This window comes from Maylandia zebra, linkage group LG17 (assembly GCF_041146795.1).
Source record: "Maylandia zebra isolate NMK-2024a linkage group LG17, Mzebra_GT3a, whole genome shotgun sequence".
Taxonomy (NCBI): Eukaryota; Metazoa; Chordata; class Actinopteri; order Cichliformes; family Cichlidae; genus Maylandia; species Maylandia zebra.
In genome coordinates, this window is record NC_135183.1 from 23,434,264 (window position 1) to 23,459,585 (window position 25,322).

Here is a 25,322-nt window from a genome sequence, read left to right on the forward strand (position 1 = left end):
TATATCAGCACCATTTTTCCCTTTAACATAACTATGATTACATAATGTGTCTAAATGGATAAAAACAAGTTTTTCACTGGTTATTTCTACCTGTTCTCAAAACGACCAGGCTGCGCAGAAACTGACAAAGTTGCTGCACAAAATCCAGCAAACTCTGCCCACAGGCACACAACAAGAACCAGATGTGCCACTTTAGTTCTGTTTCACAACAACCATCCCATGACATATCGATGCAGAGGGGGTGTGGTGTCACGTGGACCGGTGTTAACCAGGAATGGTTTTTAAAGGAGCGCTCACAGAGGAGCTTTCCCGAGATCTCAGCCCAGCATTAGCATACACACAACTACACACTTCCTACCTGGAGGACGGAGAGGATGGACGCTGCATACAAGAGGGTTAATGGAAACTACAGCCCAGAAGCAGAAACAGGGGACCAAGTCCCAGGGGTAAATCTGACTTATAGCTGACTTAAAAGCCATTTGTGTTTTCTTTCTTTTAGCACTACATTCAATTTTGTCTGTTTATTTGTGTTCTTTTTGTGGAGGTTATGCAAAACAAACAGCCTTAAATAGCGATTCAAACCAGTGCGTTTTTATTAAAACAACAGTATGGCTGGGCAGAGCTAGAAAATTCGGGGTACAAGAGCAAACAAAGCAGAGAATTACAGTGAATAGAGGTGAAAAACAGCTGACGATAATGGAAAAAGTCAGAGTGCTAAACAAATGCAAGAAATGTCCCTACTCTGCAGGCTTCTGTTTTTGTTTCTGAATGACAAAAGCACCCTTTAAGTTCTTTTTTATAATCAAATAATTAAAGCTACAGGTAACTTTTTGCCAGATGGACCACGAAGTTAATATCTTTAATATCAGTTTGAGCTCTGTGTATCCATTTATTTAACTGACATCAGATTTCATAAGCAACATATTAGAAATCTTTAACTGGAGCCTGAATAAAAGCCATACAAAAGATGTAGAAATTCAGTCACCTGTTGAACTCTTGCAGTCAAAACTGTCCTTTAAAAGCTTAATTTTATGTGGGTTCCTTTTAAAAAAGCATGGGACATGTTCAGTTTAATAAATAATTAACTAGGTTGTTATTTCTTCATCTGTATTTACTCATCTGTAAAACATCTGTAGAAGAAATGAGGGGATGTGTTGGGTTTTTGTTTGTGTTTATCTGAAACCCTCTTTGAATATGGCTGAGTGTGAAGCTTTGAACTTTACGCGCTGCCCTGGATGGCTTTAAACTACATAACATGCTCTCTAACAGCATATGGCAGGCAGACAAAAGGAGAGCCAAACACTATTCTAACAATTTTTAAATTCATGATTCACATCCCCGCACTAAAAGTGAATCTGTTGCATTTTTGTAATAGCTTTGCATTAACAACACTGTATGCACGACTTCATCCATGTTGTATTTTTATATAAAATCTGTATATTTATCTTAAATACGTCTCTCAGCAGAAGAGAAGGGGCTCCATGTACCTGGAGGAGGAGACCAACAATAAGTCAGAGGTGATCTCCTGCATCTTCTCCTTAAAAGAAGAGGTCGGAGCTTTAGCCAAAGCCCTGAGGCTGTTTGAGGTAAACTTTTTATATCAGTGGACAGCCCTGGGTCCTAATGGGGTTCAGTGACAAACTGAATGCTAATGATATTCATGTACCTTTCAATATCATTAGGATTTCTAACTTGTTCATTTAGTCATGGAAAGCAAAATTACAAGCAGCTCTTCCAGTAATAAACCATAGGTTGTTAAATTAATGTGTGAATGGTTCGGTATATTAATCTTTATTTATGACAGTGTCTGACTATTGTGAAATGCATTCAAGAAGAATAATTTATTTTAAAAAAATATTCCATCCATCCATCCATTCGCTTCCGCTTATCCTTTTCAGGGTCGCGGGGGGGCGCTGGAGCCTATCCCAGCTGTCATAGGGCGAAAGGCGGGGTACACCCTGGACAGGTCGCCAGTCTGTCGCAGGGCTAACACACAGGGACAGACAACCATTCACACTCACATTCACTCGCACATTCACACCTAGTGACAATTTGGATTAATCAATTAACCTATCCCCACAAGCTGCATGTCTTTGGACGGTGGGAGGAAGCCGGAGTACCCGGAGAGAACCCACGCAAACACGGGGAGAACATGCAAAATCCACACAGAAAGACCCCGGCCTGATGGTGTAATTGAACTCAGGACCTTCTTGCTGTGCGGCAACAGTGCTAACCACCATGCCACCGTGCTGAAAAATATTAAAATGTGTTTAGCATTGTCAGTACTTTGAACATTGTGCCTCTTGGCTTTCTTGCAGAAAATTAGATTCATAGGGGACCATTAAATGAAGAGCTATAGCCAGCCACTGGTTGCTGGTTAGGTTCCGAAGAGCGGTTCTGACTGGACTAGATATAAATAAAACGCTTCAAGCAGCAGCTATAACTAAATAACATTTCATCCATCTATATATCCATATTCCTCATTTCTGGTTTTTATATCTCACATTTATATCTTATTTGTTTCATCTGTGTCACCAGTGTTTCTAAGAAGCTAAGCTTCAATGTGTGCTTTAATCTTACTAATTAGCATTTTATATTTCATTTGTATTTTCTATAGCACCTTAATTCAAAGTTTTTGTGAGAAGATAAGATAATATAATAGTATATAATATAATACAATAGTTCTGATCTCACTAAGAATTTATACTATTTCTTTAATCTATATTACTTGATTCCACTCTTTGTGGCTGTGAGCTGGCTAAGCTAAGTCTAAGCTAAGCTATAACCATAAGCTACTTACCTTGTTAGACTAACAGGAAAACACCCTGGATGCAGCCCACACAGGAACACCCCCAATCTCTCTAAGCAACATTTTACCATCAAATGGGTGTCTCCTGATTCAAGGTTTTGTAAACAGCTAAATATATGGTAAGCTAAGGTACATCCAGTAGCTAGTTTGTGTTAAGTAGCAACAATTTGGCTGGTCTAACTGAAACAAACTAATAATGACACTGATTGAAATAAATTCACATTTCTATATTATATTTGTTAAATTTTTAAGTTTTATTTTTAAGCTAAGATTTATTATATAGGAAAGTACAATGCAAAGTGGGGGGAGCTAAGCTACCTTGTAAAATGCTAACTCATGCAACAGCTAAGCTAATGCTTAGCTAAACTACATTCACTATTTAGTTAGCTTATTTTAGCATTAGAGTAATCAGTTTAGCTTAATCGAACAAAGTCATGCTAGTAATACCTACAATTTCACCACATTAAAATTCTATGTCTGATATATTTAATCTATATGATTCAATTTCTACTCTTTGTAAGAATGTAAGCTAAGTGACAGGTAAACTAATCCTGCAATAAGCTACCTTGCAGGGCTCTAGACTAACTTTTTGCCATGGGCATACGGCACAAAAGTTAGGCGTACACAAATTTTATAATAATTTATATAATATAAATGTGTTTTTCTGGATACACTGTGCTTTTTCAGCATTCAAAGATTGATGACACCGTGTCAGAGCACTGGCTATGAATTTCAGAAGGATCAGGCCTTAACTTAACAGAAAAGTTAGCAATAGTTATTTTCCTATTACAGCTACATCCACGTCTGTCGTGCCTAGGCTGCTCACTAGGGCTGGGTATCATCACTGATTTCTATAATCCATTCGATTCCGGTTTTCAAAGTCCCGATTCGATTCAACTTAGCCTCAGACAGTCAGAAATATTATAATTCTGATCATTTATCAGTACTGACTACATCAGAATTGTGAACATCACAGCAGATGCCTTTGTGTGAATGTAAGTGAGAATAAAACACAGAAAAACATGAATGAGATTTTCCTGGTCTGGCTTTTTATAGCAGATAACCTTAAAAATATTCTACAATGTTCTGCATATAAAGTTTCAATTTCTTCAGTATTGAACAACAGAAAAAATAGGCTTTCTTGTCCGAGGTCATTTAAGTGAAAAAAAGAAAAGAAAAAGACAGCAGCCGACAGCGCTGTAAACAACGGTAGACTGGTGGGTAATAAGCGAATGAATAATACAGAAAACAGAGATTGGAGACGGGAAACTGTTCTTGAAGTACAGAGTGAGAGAGTATAGAGAGTATAGAGAGAGAGAGAGCTAGCTGTGCATGAAGTGTGATTTTAATAGTCGTGGAAGCAAACAGCAAAATTCATGACCACATTGATCAAATGTGAAGCGCAGTTTGCTGCTTCTTTTGCTGCTGGCTCTGTGAATTTTGGTTGGAGAGAGACAAAACCTACAGCTCAGAATCAACGCAAAAAGACGTAATCACAGCGCAGACTGGACGCATCAGAATCGCTAAGCTCCGATAGCGTGTCCGTCTACAGGCCGTCGGGTGAGAAAGCCGAGAAAGACAAAGTTGATTCTGAGTTCTGTGATTACGTCTTTGTGTGGAATCCGTGTACCTGCTCTCATTTGCTGTTTGGTTGTTGTTTAAATGGTTTTGTGAGCTTTAATCTGAGAATCTGTCATGAATCGCCGTGCGGCAGGCAGGAGTAGGACCCAAAATGCAGGACTCACAGGCGCGAGGGAATGAACTCAAAACTCAGCTTTATTTGCCGGCAGAACAAATATACAGACTTAAACTAAACTGGGAAACCAAACTAAGAACTCACAGAGAGACACAGGGAGAGCCACACACGGCATGAGGGACGACGTCACACTGAACAGAGGGAGACGCAGACAGAAATACACAGAGGGTTAACGAGGGAAGTGGGAACACACGGGGAACACAGGTGACACTGATAATCATAACGAGACAGGGCGGGGTGAACTGAACACTGACGGGAGAGGTGAAACAGGAAGTACAGGAGGAGAGAGAGCACGAGTAGAACACCAACGTAACAGGCAGGGGAGACATGGAATAAACACGAAAGGGGACGAGGGCTCATAAATACATAGAGGGCACACAGGGGGAAGAGAGAGCACGGGGAGAACTAGACATAATGGGCAGGGGAAGCATGGAATAAAATACAAACATACAAGGAAACTAAGAACACTGGGCCAACATGGCCCAGGACCATGACAGAATCTGCCGTTTCTGGCAAAACACAGTTATATTTAAAAGTCGATTCAGGATTTAATGAATTGATATCGCATTATTCAAGCTACCAGAGGTGGGACCAAGTCATTGTTTTGCAAGTCTCAAGTAAGTCTCAAGTCTTTATCCTCAAGTCAAGTCTCAAGTAATGTCAGGCAAGTCAGAGTCGAGTCTCAAGTCACTGGTGTAAAAGTCCAAGTAAAGTCACAAGTCTGAAATTTTGAATTTCAAGTCCTTTCGAGTCTTTAAAAAAAAAACGAAAAAAGAATGTTGCAGTTATGCTAAATGTAAATATTAGACCATGTAATTTTTAAATCTGTGTTTTTCTCAACACATGACAAAATAGTGAACTTGGAAAATATACACAAATTGTGAAATTGCACCTCTTTAAAATGCAGCTCAATTAAACCTAGCTCCAAGAATAATTTTCACCGACAGTTCTGAGATAAGCTGCATGTTATTCTTGGATGTGCTTGTAGGACCAGCTTTAAAATCGCATGACAAAAATATCATACACATTAAAAAAAACTGCATCACCAACGTAGCCTGGACAACATTTGCTAGTTAGATGAAGTCAGCTATCTCATCGTAGCATATTTATATGCATATTTATAATAATACGGTTCTTGGAGTGAGTGCACACACTCATGAAGTTTAGTAACTTCAGGTCACTGCAACAAGCCCAGGTACAGTTTACCGACGGATGGGTGCAGGACCTTGAAATGCACCGTGTAGAACGAAAGACCATCGTACGTATCATAAGTTTACCAGTCTCACAAATCGTCGTCATAAATACACATTCGTTAACCGTTTATTAATATAACCTTTGAGCTCAACGGTAATTAATTAGTAGTGGAAATAATTTCTGGTACGCGTTACAGAAATGTAGCAGTGACAATAATACTGTATGCTGTAATCGTACTGGGCAATTAGTGATACAAAACAACTGTTTTATCCTGTGAATAAAAGTATGTTTTTGTCAATGTACCATAATAACAGAAGCGAAACACAATATTGTGTCAGGACAATTCACTATTTATGCACAATAAACAAAGGAGCATAGCGCGACAATTTCTGTTCAGCGTCAGACTTGCTTGTAACCTATATCACCAATTATGTTATGAAAATGACGCATTCACTACAACAGAAGACTGACCTTTGTGGAAATGCTTGGAGCAGACTAACATGTGAGCTGGAGTGTTCTGGGACGTTATATTTGGTCTTTGAATGGCTGCGATCCAGGCCATCCGTCGCCTCTTTGTTACTTCGGAAACATGGCTCGAACAATTTCTCTTCAACGACGTAATCCGATAACAACCGATTTCTTTACCCGTCGGCTTCCCGTGGCTGTCATGTGACCGGCTATTGCAGTTAATAATACAACAGCTTGCCATTTTTTGTGTTTCTTTTTATCGCTGTATAACTGATTTCAATTAAAAGCCTGCGTGCGCTAGTACCTCTTGCCACGAGTTCCCAGAATCCTTTGTGGTTCTACCCCAGAATGACATCACATTTTCAATCTCTATATGCATGTTACATTTTATATTTGGAGTGAAATATCAAGTCTTTTCAAGTAAACCGGTTCAAGTCCAATTCAAGTCCCAGGTCATTGGTGTAAAAGTCTAAGTCAAGTCACAAGTCTTACAACATTTTTTCAAGTCAAGTCTAAAGTCATAAAATTAATGACTCGAGTCTGACTCGAGTCCAAGTCATGTGACTCGAGTCCACACCTCTGCAAGCTACTCACCTCCCACTTCCACCTGCACTTTCAACTGGACCACGGCCAATCAGAGAGGTCCCGCCCCTTACTATCTCTGATTGGTTTAGTCCACGATAAGGGCATAATGTGTGTCTGTTGTTGACCACAGGGAAGGTTGCAGATTTTTTTTTTTTTTTTTTTGCTACCCGAACAGTTGGTCGCACAGGTGCAACCAAATGGGTTTTTTTTAGTCGCACCACTGAAAAATTTGGTCGCATTTGCGACCAGATTGGTCGCACTCTAGAGCCCTGCCTTGTAAGATGCTAAGCTATGGCAGAGTCACAAGTCTTACAACATTTTTTCAAGTCAAGTCTAAAGTCATAAAATTAATGACTCGAGTCTGACTCGAGTCCAAGTCATGTGACTCGAGTCCACACCTCTGATAGAAGCCACTAGAAACAAACTATTCCAGCCTAATTGATGACATTTATGGCATTTGTTTTCTGTGCTGACTGATATGCTGCTCAGTGCTTTGCTGCCTGCTTTTAAATCAGATGTCACTCTGAACATAAACACAAGCTACATGTGATGTCTCTGATGTGTATCTGTTTCTACCCGTGCTGATGCTAGCATGACTAAAGCTAGCCAAGCAGCAGTAAATATGTGAAGCAAGGCAGAAGGATATACTCATCAAACAAACAGGATCATAAGAATATAAAACCACGAGCACTACAAATGTAACAGAAATATGTTGACATAAAATGGCATGTTATTTGAAATCTACACGAAACAATGACACAACTACCGTACTTTTTTTCAATTTTTTCAATTTATTTATTTTTTACCAATTGTCCAAATTAGTCTGTGATTGGCCTTAGTGTGACAGAAATCATATTTATATACAACTAAATATGACTCAGCAAACATGTTATAAATGGATGATTCCTCACTTGATGACGAATGATCCATTTCCATATTTGCTGAGTCTTAAATTTGATGTCAGTGAACTTTTCAGTGGTTGGTGTTAAAAAAAAGCCCCCAAATCCCCTATGAGCAAGCACTTGGCGACAGTGGAGAGGAAAAACTCCCTCTTAATAGGGAGAAACCTCTGACAGAACCGGGCTCAGGAAGGGGTGGCCTTCTGTCTTGACCGAGAGGGGTTCAAATGTTCACTGACAATTTAGTTGTATATAAATATGATTTTTAGGACTTGATGTTGACACCAATTATGTGAAATTGGGGACGCGCACAGTTCCGCTTCTTCTTGTTCTTCTTCTTCCTTGGCGGAATCTCTGGCAGGCTCTTGACTTCAGTCTTGAGTTCAGCCACCTTGACATTGAGCATTTTCTGTTTGTCTTGTACACTTTGCAAAGATTCCTGTACAGAAAATGCAGCTGACTCTTCTTTTTCTATCTTCTGTTGTTCTGTGGTGTCTTTTTCTTTCTGAGGCTCCTGCAGAGACCTTGCAGTGGATGGCAGTGAGTCCTCTTTTTCCATCTTGTCCTGTTCTCCAGTCTCGTTTTCTTTCGGAAGCTCAAATTTGTGCATTTCATTTGCAGCAGTGGAATTTTGTTCTTTGTGCTGCTGTGGGATTTTAAGTGAGGAAGCTTTGGCCCCTTTCAGCTCTCGCTCCAGAGACTCTAGCTTCAAATCATGAAGGGCCTTGTTGGGGCAGAGCTGGGATTTCAGGTCACTGATTTCCAGGTTGAGTGTCTCCTGCTCCTGCCTATGTTTAACGGCCTGCTCTTCAAGCTGATTTTGAGCTGCTAGGAGCTGTTTCTGGAGCATCTCAATCTGCTCTTGCTGAATCCTACATTTGAGCTCAAATTCAGCCTCCTTAGAGGACTTCAGTCCTACAGAGTCAGTGTGTGAAGCCTCTGTGGTTGGAGTGGCAGACTCCACACACTGCTCTGTGGTAGGGTGGCTGATTTGGTCCTGCAGGGTAGCAATCACCTCATCCAATATGACCATAGCTTCATTGTCACTCACGAGAGTGTCTGTCTCACTGATGTCATAGGGCTTATTACTAGAAGCTTCTTCCAGCTGCTCTATGAGGCCTTTGATCGTTTCCTCGTGATTTTGCTCGTTCTCGTGAATTTCTTCACGAAGTTTGTTCACCTGAAGCTGGTGATAAGAGGCCCTCTTGTTTGCACCTACCATTTTACCGTAAAGGTCGTTCTGATGGTATTGGGAGGCTTCCAGTTGGTGTCTGAGAGCAGCAATCTCGTGCCAGGGATTAAACGGGGGTCTAAATGTGGGAATGGGTTGATATTCCCAAGTCCCTCCATTAGGCACAGGGTTTGGTCTGCTGGGGTTCTTCCCATTTCTCTCTCTCTCCATGTCCTCCTTTGCATTTGAAATGGGGAGCATTTCTTCATTTTTTGGGTTTGCTCCATCAGCCGTGCTGTTTTGAGCTTCAAGAAGAGCCCGGGCATATGCCCGAGTAATTGCTCTTCTTGGTTCTTCAGCCACTCTTTTCTGTTTTTGCTTTTTTGGTTTCTTTGGTTTCACAACCGTTTCCTTTGGTGGTTGTGCCACAGGAGACTTTTTAGTATTTGGTTGTGCGGCTTTATCAACCTCAGGTTTTGGTGTGATGACCATTTCTATTTTTGCTTCTGCCATTGTAGATGCGTCAGCGTGTGCGTGTGCGTTTCTCTGCGTCCGCCTTGTCTTTGTTTTAACAACCAGGTTGCTTTGTGTTTCTGCCATCCGAGATCCACTAAAGTCGGTTGAACGTCTCCCCTATTTATAGGGTTTTCCAGTAGAATGTGCACTGTGACATCACAGGCTGTTCCTGTGATGCGCTGTTCCTTTGAAGTGCCATGATTGGAACAATTCAAAATAAAATGCCCACAAACCTAATGTAAAGGAAAGGCTTTTATTTTGTAGCACATACTGAATTAACACTATAAAAGCTACTCTACAGGAATTGCAGTAAAAAATAAAACAAAAGCAAAATATGTTTTTTAAATGGTTGTTAAAAAAACTAACCAAAGTAGAAGACAACTGTTTAGTGGAAAGTATTCGACATTCTAGAGATTCTCAGGCATAATAACTTCTTTCATAATTTAAACAAGGACAGGTAGAAAACGTTCATATTTAGTGAAAGATATTTATTAACATTATCCAATGAGAGTTACTGAATGTCTGTAGGCAGTGAGATCTTGGTGGTTGATGAGGCGACAGAATGTCATCTATGTTTTGTTTTAAATTCAGTTTCAATGCTGAATCTAAGAAACAACAGACTGCAGAGGGAGACTTTAATAGAGGTTTACTAACTCTTACTATCATATACATTGTGGAAAAATCTGTCTTTATTTAGCATAATATATTTGTTATAAGCACTAAATATGTTTTATGATTAACTGATGAACACTAACGTACCAAGCTGAAAATTCTGCTCACCAGTCAGCAGCTTATATTCACAAAAAACGGATAAATCTGCGATCCATGCAACTCTAACCAGCAGAGGTGGGACCAAGTCATTGTTTTGCAAGTCTCAAGTAAGTCTCAAGTCTTTATCCTCAAGTCAAGTCTCAAGTAATGTCAGGCAAGTCAGAGTCGAGTCTCAAGTCACTGGTGTAAAAGTCCAAGTAAAGTCACAAGTCTGAAATTTTGAATTTCAAGTCCTTTCGAGTCTTTAAAAAAAAACGAAAAAAGAATGTTGCAGTTATGCTAAATGTAAATATTAGACCATGTAATTTTTAAATCTGTGTTTTTCTCAACACATGACAAAATAGTGAACTTGGAAAATATACACAAATTGTGAAATTTCACCTCTTTAAAATGCAGCTCAATTAAACCTAGCTCCAAGAATAATTTTCACCGACAGTTCTGAGATAAGCTGCATGTTATTCTTGGATGCGCTTGTAGGACCGGCTTTAAAATCGCATGACAAAAATATCATACACATTAAAAAAAACTGCATCACCAACGTAGCCTGGACAACATTTGCTAGTTAGATGAAGTCAGCTATCTCATCGTAGCATATTTATATGCATATTTATAATCATACGGTTCTTGGAGTGAGTGCACACACTCATGAAGTTTAGTAACTTCAGGTCACTGCAACAAGCCCAGGTACAGTTTACCGACGGATGGGTGCAGGACCTTGAAATGCACCGTGTAGAACGAAAGACCATCGTACGTATCATAAGTTTACCAGTCTCACAAATCGTCGTCATAAATACACATTCGTTAACCGTTTATTAATAGGACCTTTGAGCTCAACGGTAATTAATTAGTAGTGGAAATAATTTCTGGTACGCGTTACAGAAATGTAGCAGTGACAATAATACTGTATGCTGTAATCGTACTGGGCAATTAGTGATACAAAACAACTGTTTTATCCTGTGAATAAAAGTATGTTTTTGTCAATGTACCATAATAACAGAAGCGAAACACAATATTGTGTCAGGACAATTCACTATTTATGCACAATAAACAAAGGAGCATAGCGCGACAATTTCTGTTCAGCGTCAGACTTGCTTGTAACCTATATCACCAATTATGTTATGAAAATGACGCATTAACTACAACAGAAGACTGACCTTTGTGGAAATGCTTGGAGCAGACTAACCTGTGAGCTGGAGTGTTCTGGGACGTTATATTTGGTCTTTGAATGGCTGCAATCCAGGCCATCCGTCGCGTCTTTGTTACTTCGGAAACATGGCTCGAACAATTTCTCTTCAACGACGTAATCCGATAACAACCGATTTCTTTACCCGTCGGCTTCCCGTGGCTGTCATGTGACCGGCTATTGCAGTTAATAATACAACAGCTTCTTGCCATTTTTTGTGTTTCTTTTTATCGCTGTATAACTGATTTCAATTAAAAGCCTGCGTGCGCTAGTACCTCTTGCCACGAGTTCCCAGAATCCTTTGTGGTTCTACCCCAGAATGACATCACATTTTCAATCTCTATATGCATGTTACATTTTATATTTGGGGTGAAATATCAAGTCTTTTCAAGTAAACCGGTTCAAGTCCAATTCAAGTCCCAGGTCATTGGTGTAAAAGTCTAAGTCAAGTCACAAGTCTTACAACATTTTTTCAAGTCAAGTCTAAAGTCATAAAATTAATGACTCGAGTCTGACTCGAGTCCAAGTCATGTGACTCGAGTCCACACCTCTGCAAGCTACTCACCTCCCACTTCCACCTGCACTTTCAACTGGACCACGGCCAATCAGAGAGGTCCCGCCCCTTACTATCTCTGATTGGTTTAGTCCACGATAAGGGCATAATGTGTGTCTGTTGTTGACCACAGGGAAGGTTGCAGATTTTTTTTTTTTTTTTTTGCTACCCGAACAGTTGGTCGCACAGGTGCAACCAAATGGGTTTTTTTAGTCGCACCACTGAAAAATTTGGTCGCATTTGCGACCAGATTGGTCGCACTCTAGAGCCCTGCCTTGTAAGATGCTAAGCTATGGCAGAGCTTAGCTCATGCTAAGTTACAACCAACAGTTCGTTAACTTATGTTAGCATTATAAGAAACAGTAATGACTTGCCTAATGACCACTAATCTCTCTAAATAACATTTGAAATCCCATTTGGTTAATGTATATCCCCATGACTGCACTCTGTGTGAGAAGCTAATCTCGCATAGTTTTGGAAGGCTGGTTTTGCTTAATACTAATTACTACTAACTGTTACAAATGATATATATGAAAATGTTATTGATCAAATGTAAAAATGTTTCTGGCAAGGATCCTTTTCTTTTTACACTTTGGCCTGTGCAGATAAAACAAATAAGAAACAGCTGGCTTCAGTGAGATTGGTATCTGTCCATCTTACTTAACTCTGGGCCGTGTTGCCAACTCCTCAGTATTGAAAATCGCTATTGGCTGTCCTAAAAGTCGCTAGAAGTGGCTAAATGATGTCATCGCCTAATTTGCATAATTGGTCATGCTAATGTGATTGTAACCTACATTGTTGGAGAGAGGAATAACATCGTGGAAGAGACATAAAGTGAATAAAAAAAACGTCCTAAATGCATTTAGTTTACTTAGAACTACAAATTAAATTTCTTTTAGCAATTTTTGTGCTTTTTTTAATGTCACAATTCCAACCCTGCTCCTTTACCCGGGCTTGGACCGGCAAAAGTGACCCGAAATAGGCACTCTGGTGGAGTTACTTTGTGTGTGTGTTTTCCGTAAGTTTTAAACCTTGTGATCCACAAAACAGCATAAGAGTAAAAGAAGAACTGACTGCGTTACAGTCAGTGTGGGAGCAGCGGCTTCGCTCATGCGCGATTCATTTGCACTTTGGACGCATAGGTGTGAACATCTTCTACCCTGATAGCAGCTGGGGGAGGACTATCCTCCACCCGTGAGCACTGTGGAACGGGCGAGGTGCCCACGGCAGCACCCGCTGCTTGTTGAGAGTAAAAGCGATATGCGCTTTCACGTCAAAAAGTCGTCATAAATAAGTCTCCAATAACACCAGAAAAAGTCGCCAGATTTGCTAGTCGATTTTTAGAAAAAAAGTCGCTAAGGGGGTCTGAAAACTCGCTAAATATATAAATATATCGCTAAGTTGCTAACACTGACTCTGGGGGGAGACAATTTGTCAACCTGCTCCTTTAAAAAAAATGGTTCATGACAAAGCAGTTATGTTACGATAAGTTAATGATTAACATTAAACAAAACAAGCCACGAGGAGACACTAAAAAGTAAATCCTGGGAATGTTCCACTTTAGTACATAATTTATACTAGTCATGTCATTTAAATACAATATGGCTTTTGGCGAGGGGAAAGAAATGTACAAATAGGCTAAGCGCTTTGCGGTGTAGTTTTCATGCTCCTGGCTTTTTCTGACTCTTTAAAGGAGGAAACTAAACAAACAGAGCTTATCTCACATGTTTGTATATCAGTGGTTTGCAAACATGGCAGGTGCATCATTGATCTCAGCTGGGGGTAGTGATAAAGAACCAGGCAAATGCTGCTAGAAAATTCTCCATTCTTACACGCTGCAAACTGATTGCTGTGCTGTACCTATGTGAAAGTAAAGTAGTTTACAACATACTATGCTGATGACTAACAGCTGTTTTTATCTATAAATTCTTCTTTATGTTTTGTTAGGAAAATGGGAAAACGGTAGAGCAGTTTCTTGAAACATGTATGGAAATATAATGAGCTTAAATTTTTTATGACGATCTTTATTCTTCAAACCACCTGAAATCTCTTAGGTAAAGTCTTTACGTAGTCTTCAGGGATAGTTCTCCAGGCTTCTTGAAGGACATTCAAAGCTCTTATTTGGATGTTGGTTGCCTTTAGATGAGCTCACACTGCTCTAAATCACTGATAGTGCTCCATTGTGTTTTTCTGTCCAGGTTTGGTTTTACAGCATTGACATTTTTGGGATCATTGTCACGCTGAAAAATGAATGGATCTTGAATGGATGAGAGTTGAAAATCTGATTGTATATTTCTATATTTCTTCATAATCACATTTACAGTTTTGACAGGATCTCCACCACCAAGGCTTGAAATCTAGCCCCAAACCATGACTGAGCCTCCACCGTGTTTTACAGATGGCTGTAGACACTCATTGTTGGACCTCTCTCCTAGTGTTCTCTTTCATAATAACTACAGTTTGCATTATGACACAATTTGAACCCAAAATTTCTCCATCAGACCTGTTGCCAGTGATTTTTAGACCAGGTTTTGTTTAATATTGAATACCTCACCCTTTTTTCCCAGTTTCTCTTCCTTAAGAAGGTCTTCTTGACGGTCACCCTTCCACTGTGACCATTTCTGATGAGGCTTCAGTGAACATTAAATGATCAACTGAAAGACCAGGTGGATCTCTCAGGTCCTGTATACAGGACATCTGTTTCAGATACTGTCCTGTTGTAGATTTGTTTTAACACATTAATTTGATAAACAGTCTATGTTGTGGAATCTGTGCATACAATGGTACTTAATGGTTTGTCGTACTTTTGCACATTTACCAAGGAAAATCAGTTTGATGTGTTATTACACAACCTGTTATTGCTTAATCCTTCAAATCCCAACAACATCAGTGCGTCATTGTGTTGTTGTTTCTTCTCATATCGATCTAAATTGCCTCTGCGTAGGTGACTACGTGCTCGTGGTAAATAGCGACTGGCAGCACCTTCATTGTTTAATCTTTAAATCTGACCTTCTTTCAAGTATCAAGTTTTAATTTTTTTAAATACATTTTGTATTAAAACACTATCATAACATATAAAACCAGCCATGAAAATTATGTTTTCAGTTCATGAAAAGCATTTTTGTGAAGAAAATGTTTTCTTTGTTTAATTTAATTTTCCACATTTTTGTGGGTGGAGATGTGGCTGTGTTGACTCTGATCAATACCAAGTATGTGCCAAATGCTTGTCTCAAATGCAGCTGTAAACATCAGGATCCCCTTTGAGCCTATGAGCTCCCACTCTGCCGATCCTCCCCCTGCTCCACCCCTCATCCTCCCACTGCCCTTAACGTTTCAGTAAAACACGCCAAACGACCCCCAAACTATCAACAGACCCCATTCTTGCCCAGCTGTGATGTAACACATGCTGAGTCTGCTCACATGCTTTAAAGTAAATGATGCTGTAAAAAACAAAGCTTCAAGAGTTTGTGCTCCAGGACTTCATTTTTCTCTCCTGTTGTGTGTGTGTGTGTGTGTGTTTTTTACTGATATATTGAAAACGACTGAGCCATGTGCTAACGTTTAGCCACACAGCTTGGACAACCATCACGTGTTCATTCAGAGAGCCGCTCATAAAAACTGCCGGACAGCTTATCCACCCGGGTTTCAGCGCACATGTGACACAGCGGCATGGCTTTCTTGTGACGAGTCATGCTACCAACTGACCTTGACCTCAGCTGGGGTTATTGTCACCGGCGTCACAGTGAAGGGACGGCTCGGAGGGGTACAGAAATTTGGCAGATTTGCCGCTGCACTATATTCGCTTCAGGACTTGGAATGGTTATGTTAAGCTGGACCAGGCTGCCAGTGGCACGCACATTGAATTATTTCTCTTTGTAGTCATGGACAGATTAATTATGATGACAGGGACACAGTTCTCAATCCCAAACTAATTAAAAATCAGAAACTAAATCTGTCAGCTACATATACATATCATATTTTCTGTGGTGGCCTCACGAATGATTTGATGTATCACATTTTTTTAATTTATTAACAAAAATTTAAGTAATAATATACAGTAATATTGGGTTTTTAATTGAAAAACACAGTTTTAAATCTCTTCAAACAAATGAAATTCAAAAAATGCCATCGTGGTCTCATCTTTGGTCGTGTCTGTAGTGACTCTTTGGGGGGGATGCAGAACCACATGACCCGTAAAAAAAAGCTGAATAGGATCCAGATGGGAGAAAAGGTGATGTTGGGTTGCCTACGCCCTCCTCTGCAGCCTATAGCGGACCAAACAAATAACACACTCCCTCCAAAAAGTTACATAAACGTGCACAAAAACAAAAGCACATTTAGGTGAAAATTGCCATATAAAATTCATTCACATACAAGCCAGAACTATTTTGCATGTTAAGATCAAGTACAGTTCTTGAATTTCAACCATAAAACTCTGGAAACTTCCCAAGGGTTCCACAGTTGTGTACTAACTATTACAACATGTCCCACACGTCTTTACTAAGAGAATGCATCCAGTGTCTGGCTCAGCGAGTTCCAGCCAGCTGACCTGTGGTCTTCACAAAGTCTGATAGAGTGCACTCTAGTAGTTTACTAACAGCACACCACCCTCTAGTGATAGCACAAAGGCAGTGCTGCGGGACAATTTTCCACCTTGTTTTTTATTAGAAATCCCTCTCAAACAAATTTAACATTTCCGTATACAAAATACATGCGTGGATGAGCGTAAACATAAAGACATAAACAGCTGACACCCGCATGCCAACATCTTTCTTTTTGCAGGAGAAAGGCATTAACCTGACACACATCGAGTCCCGTCCATCGCGCATGAACAGTGAGCAGTATGAGTTCTTCATCAGCGTAGACTCCTCCTGCTCTCAGGCCCTGGATGAGGTCATTGACTGCCTGCGCACACAAATCAGCGGCCATGTGCACGAGCTAACACGCAGCAAAGAGAAGGACACAGGTTAGTGAGTAAGTTGTATGAGGATGTCCACTGAACAAGAGCACCTTCAATCAGCAACATGATGAAATTATTAAATGTGAATATATGTTGTATGTGAATGTCAACTTACAGATATATTCTCGTGTTTAATATGCCAGTCATTTCAGCCTTTAAGTGCTAAACAAGCAATGCAATGAAGTTTTAGACTTATAAATCAAAATCTGAGTCGCTTTTATTTTTAGCCAAAGGATGGCACTAGGTCTCCAAAATGATTACAAGAGGCACATGAATACCTGCAAATAATTAATTACAAGCCATTTGATATTAAACAAGGTCATTCATTGCAAAATAACAAAAAATGTAGCACAATGGGGATTATCTTCTGGGGATCATAAATGCTTTTTGTCAAAGAGCCTTTTTCTTCATCTATGTAATTTTTAAGTTTTTAAGAGTATACCCTGGTCAGGGTATACTCTGGAACCAGATGTACTGTACTAGATTATGTAGCAGACCATCGAGTTGACATTAAATAGTTGATATTTTAGTACAAAACACAGTAAACCTCGATGTAGATGCTTTGTCGAGCCTCTGGGGAACCTTGATGTCTGTACCAAATTTCATTGCGATAGACACCAGTGATCATCCTCTGGGGAAATGTCATTACCGTGCTTCATGTTAAGCCACCCAAGAGATGTAAATACGTTTCACTACATATACATACCTTTGAGCTGATTCTGATAAAAAAGGAAAATATGGGCGTATCCTCTGGGGACCCCTGATATCTGTACCAACCTTCATAGCAGTATATTTGAATTCAACACATAAATGAAAAGACAGCAGCAACAACCTATCCCGTAATAATAGAAGTAGTAGTGGTAATATTGTGCGATGTAGATTAAAGATTTTGGTAATAGAGGGAAATTTAGGGTATATTCTCTGAGAACCAGAAACAGCTGTGGTTAAAAAAATGAATAAATCTAAAAAGCTGACACCACTACAGCTGAAATGATCCATTTATCAACCGGGCCTGGTGCTGGGTGTTGAGCTACACCAGACTTAGTAATGGACAGCCAGTGTCGCCCATGAGAATGATGGCCCACTGCCCCTTTTATTAGTTGTTTCCAGAATGACATTAGTTTAGCTACTGAGGACCAACAGGCCCGGCAGGAACAGAAGAGTTTAGTGTCTCCGCCCCAGACTAACCCAAGGACAGAGAACATGCCAAGGTCACGGCAGGCTGAGACAGACAGGGCCACCATGGATCCCCCTCTGACCTCAGCATAGACTCTGTGGCGTACTGGTCAGGGTCAAGTGGACAAGGAGGATATTTATGGCCAGTTTTGGAGACAGCCTAAACAGCTTTATTGTCTCTGCAGGGGCCTCAGGCTGGACCACACTGCCCAAATGCAGATTAATGATTGTGCCTCACTGTTTTTTGAGTGTCATAAATCCATATGAATAAGCAGATGCCCCCCTCGTGTACAGCTCTGTTGAGTGTCAAAATGCCACAGCACTGAAACAAATTTTGCAGGCAAAACGCACACAAGACTGTGTAACAATCATCAATATTAATGTGAACTGCAGCCATTTATATAAGTCAGGAATAAAAAAATATTCAGGCTTCAACTGATGATCATTTCCTTAAATGAAAGTTTTTTATTAAGCGCTTTTTACAGACAGCCACAAAGCGCTGTACACAAAAAGTAAAATAAATATGAGCATTAAGTGCCATAATAGTCAAAGAAGAAAGATACAATAAGAAACAATAAAATAAACAAGTTGTTTTAAAATAAATAAATAATCTTGGGATCAGATTTTCTGCAGAATCTCTGAAGCAGACACTCAACGCACAAAGTGTGGCGCAGATATGTTGGTTGACTCCTTTGAGCGTAGTGGGTATAATAAACACAAATACAGTCATTAAAAAAGTATTCCTGTATTAATATGACCCCACTTGGTTATTGTAGTTGTTGAAATAGCTTGGCCACTTGACTTATCTCTGCATAATATGACAATAAAAGGGCACAGAGATGACCTTTAACCCTTTACCTAACACTGAATATCCCCTTCAGACACTGCACGACTGGTCTGTTTGATCCAATGTTGACTTAAAACATAAATTATAAGTACTTAATGACTGCTGTTATCCTCTAGTGCCATGGTTCCCCAATGATATCCAGGACTTGGACCGTTTTGCCAACCAGATCCTGAGTTATGGTTCCGAGCTGGACGCCGATCACCCGGTAAGGACCGACTCATCCACCGCCACATCCTGCCTCTGCGTGTGCACGTGAATGCACGTCCACTCACGTCCACTCACGCCCACGCGCTTGCTTATGAAAAGCAGCGGAGATGACAAGGCCGCACTCCGCCATCCATTCTAATGGAAACTATCTACACACACAAATTGATGTCAGTGCTTTAATTGAGCCCCTGTAATTATAGATAATTGCTCCCTTTTGCCACTGACATTAAAGCAGAATGCATTCATCATAAGCTGAAAAACACTCTACAAAGGCTTCATTTGAATATGTATGTGAGTTTGGCCTTCCCAAAGGATTTCCACCTTTGATTTAGCTCTGAGTGGCTCTGCTGCAATCATGAGATCTAACATGGCTTTTATTTGTGTGTGTGTGTATGTTGTCAGGGCTTCACAGATCCAGTATACAGAGCTCGCAGGAAGGAGTTCGCAGACATCGCCTACAACTACAGACAGTAACTACTCCTACTTAATATATTTATGCTCATAGAGACGTTATGGGCTGAGTTTGAGTAATAGTGGGTTTAAAGGATCACCTAATCAGGAAGTCTTATTCACATGTTGGTCAAATGCTGCAGACAAATGATGAAGTGAACTTTCTCATTGGAATAAACCAATATGTTTTTAAAAAAGAGTTTACTGTGTAGATAATTTAAAAAAAAATTTAAGTTATACTGTAGCTTTAGGGTATAGAGAGAGTATCGAAGTCCAAAACAAAAACACAGGTGAAGTAAAAGGGAAAAAAAACCAACAAAAAATATAAACTAAAAATATTTTTTTGTCCTTTTCTTCACAAAATTCAGTCTTTCTTTGTGAGGTTTTGTTTTGTTGATTTTATTGACTTAATATGTTGTAGACCTGCAGAGTTTTCCACTTTTGTGGTAAGGACATTGAGTCTACATGTACTGAAATGTGCTATGTAAGTTAAATTGACATTGATATATTTATTCAGTGATAAATTATTTATGAGAAAGCTGTTACAAATTAAATTATTGCAATATTTCCTAAAGGAATTGCAATATTTCAATTTTTTGTTATATAATAGATTATTAATAGTATCATATTATATTTTTTCAAAATTTCTAAATGCTCATTATATCATATAATTATTTATTATTTTTATTTAATTCTAATTTTTATTTTTGTACGGGTTCTACTAATTAATTCAAGCCTTTCTATGGGCTGTTTTTATTGTCTTTTCTGCCGTGACACAGCAATTACATAAAGAATTCTATATTTATTTATTTCATTAAAAAATACTATATAATTATTTATATAATATATAATATATGATATTTATATATGATATATTACCACTATATCATATTTTAAATTATTTTTTATGTAGAAAAAATTACCACATTTATTTTTTGATGCTACCACTAAAAATCCTCCACATCAGACATTAGAAAAACTCTACATATAAAACTACAGCCATGGTGAAATTTTTATTGCCGTTGATGTAGATGCTCAAAAGCCATCAATTTATTTTTTAGTAATGTTCACATATAACCGATAAAATGTCTAAAACATGGTTTTAGCTGGGTCGTTAGTTGCTGAGTGAGACTTACAGGAGCAGCAAGTAAAATAAAACTGATATTTTTCAGGTTAGAAAACAGGAATAATGAGCTGTGGCTCAAAGGTTTGTTGGGTTCAGGGAGACTTGGGGAAACATCCACAGAAAAACTGATTCGATTTAAATCTAGAAAAATTTAAGGTAAACACAGTGTGGTGATGTTAGTGTTTATCAGGGAAACATAACTTCTGTTGTGACTGCTGTTCCAGTGGACAGTCCATTCCCAGGGTGGAGTACACAGAGGAGGAGAAGGCCACCTGGGGCACGGTGTTCAGGGAGCTGAAGACTCTGTACCCGACTCACGCCTGCCGTGAACACAACCGCGTCTTCCCCCTGTTGGAGAAATACTGCGGCTACAGGCCAGACAACATCCCACAGCTCGAGGACGTCTCCCGCTTCCTGCAGTGTAACTCCACACCTAAAAAAAACACTTGTTTTTTATCACTCCGAGGTTAAAATGCAGACATTTGAAAGACTATGTTTAATAATATAATTTATAAATGCACACTATTAAAAAGCTGCTAATTACTGCCTATAGATGGCAACAAAGCTGCTATAATATGTAAATTCTCTTCTAATGATTGATAGAAATAGACAATCTCTTTCTGTTATGAGTCACGCAACATCACACAGTCCATGAAACCCAATGCATGAGTCATCATTCAGTTCATTTGGCTGTACAGATACAGACCCCCACTTCCTCTTCCTCCCTTCCTATCAATGCATGCTCTTATTCAACTCAAGCAACAAAACGCTCACTGTCTCATCTCTTTCATCTCCCCACCACTCTCCTGCAGCATGCACAGGTTTCCGGCTTCGCCCCGTAGCCGGCCTGCTCTCGTCCCGTGACTTCCTGGCTGGACTCGCGTTCCGCGTCTTCCATTCCACGCAGTACATTCGCCACGGCTCCAAGCCCACGTACACACCTGAGCCGTGAGTGTCTCAGTGTATAAAGCTAATAAAAAATTACAGGTGAAGTAAAATCTTCCTTATTACAAGGAAGTAAAGATTTCTAAATTAAAGAGCAAATTGTGTTTCTAATCCAGGGATATCTGCCACGAGCTCCTGGGACACGTTCCTCTGTTTGCTGATCCAAGCTTTGCGCAGTTCTCACAGGTAATATTAAAGAGGAGAATTAACACTTTACTTTTTCCCTTTTCTATTATTCAGATTAGACCAAGAGTGATATGAATTCCTGTGCTGAGGCAAAAAGATGACAAATCTCAGTTTCACCAGTTTATCCTGGCCTTGTCTGACAGCGTGAGCAGCTCCTCTTAACCCATGTGCTTTGATCCCACACAGGAAATTGGCCTTGCATCTCTCGGAGCGCCGGATGAGTACATTGAGAAACTTGCTACCGTGAGTACTGTGTACAAGGCAAACAGCGGTAATAGATAAGAGCCTCTAATTACAAAAGATTGGATCAATCTAGACCACATTAAATAACCTGTTTCTTAATCTAACAGGCTATTCTGACATGTCGCTGCAGGATAAACACAGGTTTAATTAATAACATTAATTACAGTCCTCTTTGCTTTATAGAGCCTTTGGATTGTAAATATAAGAAGTGCATTTTGTCCATGACACGTGTTTACCTTGTTAACTGGAAAAAACAGTTATTGTATCTTAATGCAGAAATTGGTCAAGACGAGCTTGAATTAGTATTAAGGCTTTCTGTTGATAAAGTAGTACATATATGTATATATATGTCTAGAAATATCAAGACATATATGCTGCTAAACACATTTATTGCAACTCTTTCAGTACCTCCAAAATCATGAATAATTTTTTTTAAAAGTTCATTATTAATATTATATCTGTATTTAATATTCCTATTTTTAAATACTCTGAGTAAAACAAGAGATAAAATGTGATCTAAATCCTAGAGTTTATTTGAGATTGTGTATATCAGAAGCAAACCTCAAGAATCTTAATGACAATTTATATTTTTGTCTTACATAAGTAAATATAAAAAGGAATAAAAAAGAGTGGAGAAATATTAAGAGAATAATAAAAAATAAATAAAAACTTACTTTACATAGTATAAAAATGCAATTTTTATGTCATCATCTTGTTTAAAATAAGATATTTTTTCCTCAGATTTCCTCTGAAACCCAAAGCTTCCTTTCCTTTTTTTTTTTTACTGCAAGTCACATTTCATGACCCAGGTGTGTGTCCCTCAGGTGTACTGGTTCACCGTGGAGTTTGGCCTCTGTAAGCAGGGCTCTGAGATCAAAGCTTACGGAGCCGGCTTGCTGTCTTCATTTGGAGAGCTGGGGGTAAGAGGAAGCCGAGTACAGCGATGACATTTTGCTTTCTGTACATTATTTTTATAACACATTTGCCTTATTGCACAACAGCAGGCAGTGGGTTAGTGGTCCACTCGGGTTCAGGTTTAATGTGTCACTGGGGGAGTTGCTCAGCAGGGCGGTGGTAAAGTGGTTCAGTGGGTAAGCACTCAGGTGGGGGCAAAGACTTCGAGGTCATTAGCTGCTGTCAGCAGAGGATGTCCACTCAAGTCAGCAGAGTCAGCAGAGTCTTAAATCGTGCCGCACTTCCTGTTTACAGACAGGAATAGAGATGCTCATTGAGAAAATAAAGCAGTGAAAAGAAAAAAAATTTTTTCTTTCAGTACTCTCTAACAGAAAAGCCCAAACTTCTGCCTTTCGACCCCGAGAAGACGAGTGTCCAGAAGTACCCTATCACAGAGTACCAGCCGGTTTACTTTGTGGCAGAGAGCTTTGAAGATGCCAAAGAGAAAGTCAGGTAGGACAATTTTTAGTTTTTTAGTTGTTCTAAAATTTACAATGCATGCGAGTCTTTAATCATTCACATCTCTCTCTGCAGGAAATTTGCAGGCACGATCCCCAAGCCTTTCTCAGTGCGCTACAACCCCTACACCCAGAGCATCGAAGTGCTGGACAACACCCAGCAGCTCAGGAACCTGGCTGACAGCATCAACAGTAAGCAGCTTTGGTCAAATTACTTATGACTAGTCGTCTGGAAATATCAAATAATAGATGTCTGAACGTGAATGAATGTTTGACTTTGAGTGCCTTAAATTTAAACACCAAGCACAGTGTGGATTTGTTATGTACAGTGACCCCAAACTCCAAAAAGCACGTGCAAACTCCAAAAGTTTGTACGTGTTTGTCTAGACCTGAACACAACCATACAATCAGCCAAAGGCCCACAGACCTGGATGTATACACTCAAAGGACTAATCATGGAAATGCATGCAGTGTGAGACACAGGTGAAAATAATCAACACAATGAAATGGGCAGGAAGTGGAACCAAAACAAGACCTGGGAGTAAACCGTCAAAATACAAGAGAAACAACCCAAATGACACAGGCTTTTCTCACCTCCAGTTTTTACCTCCTCGTCTCCTCCGTCCTACAATAGAATAAAATAGAATGTTTATAGTTAGATGTTTAGATGTTTATATAAAGATGTATTTATTTTCACGTGTACAGTGGTAATTAGGTGCAATTTGAACACTATATAAAAACACTATATAAAAACAATAAAGTATATGAAAATATATTAGACATAACAATAAGTAAAAGATAAAAAGTAATCTTTCTCCGATATTACAGCATTTATTGCTTGTACAGCTCTGGGATAGAAACTGTTTTTCAGTCAGTTTGTCTTCATTTTATTTGTTCTGTACTGTCAGCCTGACGGTAACAACCAAACACTAGCTGACCATGGTGATCGATCCATTGTGATATTATTAACCTCTTTGAGGCAGCAGGAACTGCCTGATCTTTCAGACATAGGAGGGGGCATCCAGTGAATTATAGGACTGTGTGGATGTTGCAGCAGAAACATAGAAACAATATGTTAATATGACCTCTGTGGAGCTGTGGTAGAAGGACATTAATGGTCTTTGAGAGATGTTCTTTTTGAGGGTCCTCAGGAAGTAAAATCACCAGCTCTGTGGTGTTTTTACACACTAAGTTAGTGTTATAGCTTCAGTGTGTAAAAGTAGGCAACGTGCCACACAGTATGGTGGGATGACTCTTTAAACAGCTCATGTGTGCAATTAAAAAAATACTCCACCATATTGTGAATGTTATTAAAAGCCACAAATAAATAAAGTCCATAAATATGAAAGCATGCGATGAGCATTAACATACAGCAGTAGTTGCTCCTCTGACTCTTCTATTTTCTTCTGTTTCAGGTGAGATGGGGAAATTGTGCGAAGCCCTGCGGAAGCTGGAGTAACAGGACAGGAGATCAGACTTGGAGAACCCTCCTGACAATTTCTTCTTGGCTTCTTTAAACGTCATGCTTAGAGATTCAACTTCTTTGTATTAAAACACATACGCAAGTCAGATAGTGACCATATTCTTAGAATTCAGGTAATAGGAAACATGGGCCCGTTACTTATGGAGAATAGTAAGTTTATAACCTCATTAATGTTATGTGAAGAATAGCTTTTCAAAATAAGAGCATTGTATAATAAACATTTCTTTGTTAGCTAACTGCAATAATCAGGTTATTGTGCTTTTCAAAATGACAGGAGGCTTTCTGTTATTATATTTCATTTAATCTGGATTAATTAAATGTTTTGTATATGCATGACAGTTTTTAATAAATATCTCTGTACTCTGACTGTACTTCCTGTGTC

At 39.3% G+C, this 25,322-nt stretch overlaps 1 protein-coding gene across 2 annotated transcripts; it reads left to right on the forward strand.

Moving 5' to 3' along the window:
- Positions 1–290: 290 nt before the first annotated feature.
- Positions 291–25,306, forward strand: pah (phenylalanine hydroxylase). Of its 2 annotated transcripts, none has more exons than XM_004548451.4 (13): positions 291–446; positions 1,464–1,586; positions 16,688–16,871; positions 19,005–19,093; positions 19,498–19,565; positions 20,896–21,092; positions 21,484–21,619; positions 21,733–21,802; positions 21,989–22,045; positions 22,870–22,965; positions 23,319–23,452; positions 23,534–23,649; positions 24,873–25,306. In XM_004548451.4, exons 1-13 carry the CDS (start codon positions 375–377, stop codon positions 24,914–24,916), a joined length of 1,386 nt encoding a protein of 461 aa, XP_004548508.3. In that variant the 5' UTR covers positions 291–374; the 3' UTR covers positions 24,917–25,306. The 2 variants fall into 2 exon arrangements, with proteins under 2 accessions (XP_004548508.3, XP_004548509.3); XM_004548452.4 differs by having other exon boundaries at positions 294–446; positions 1,467–1,586.
- Positions 25,307–25,322: the final 16 nt, after the last annotated feature.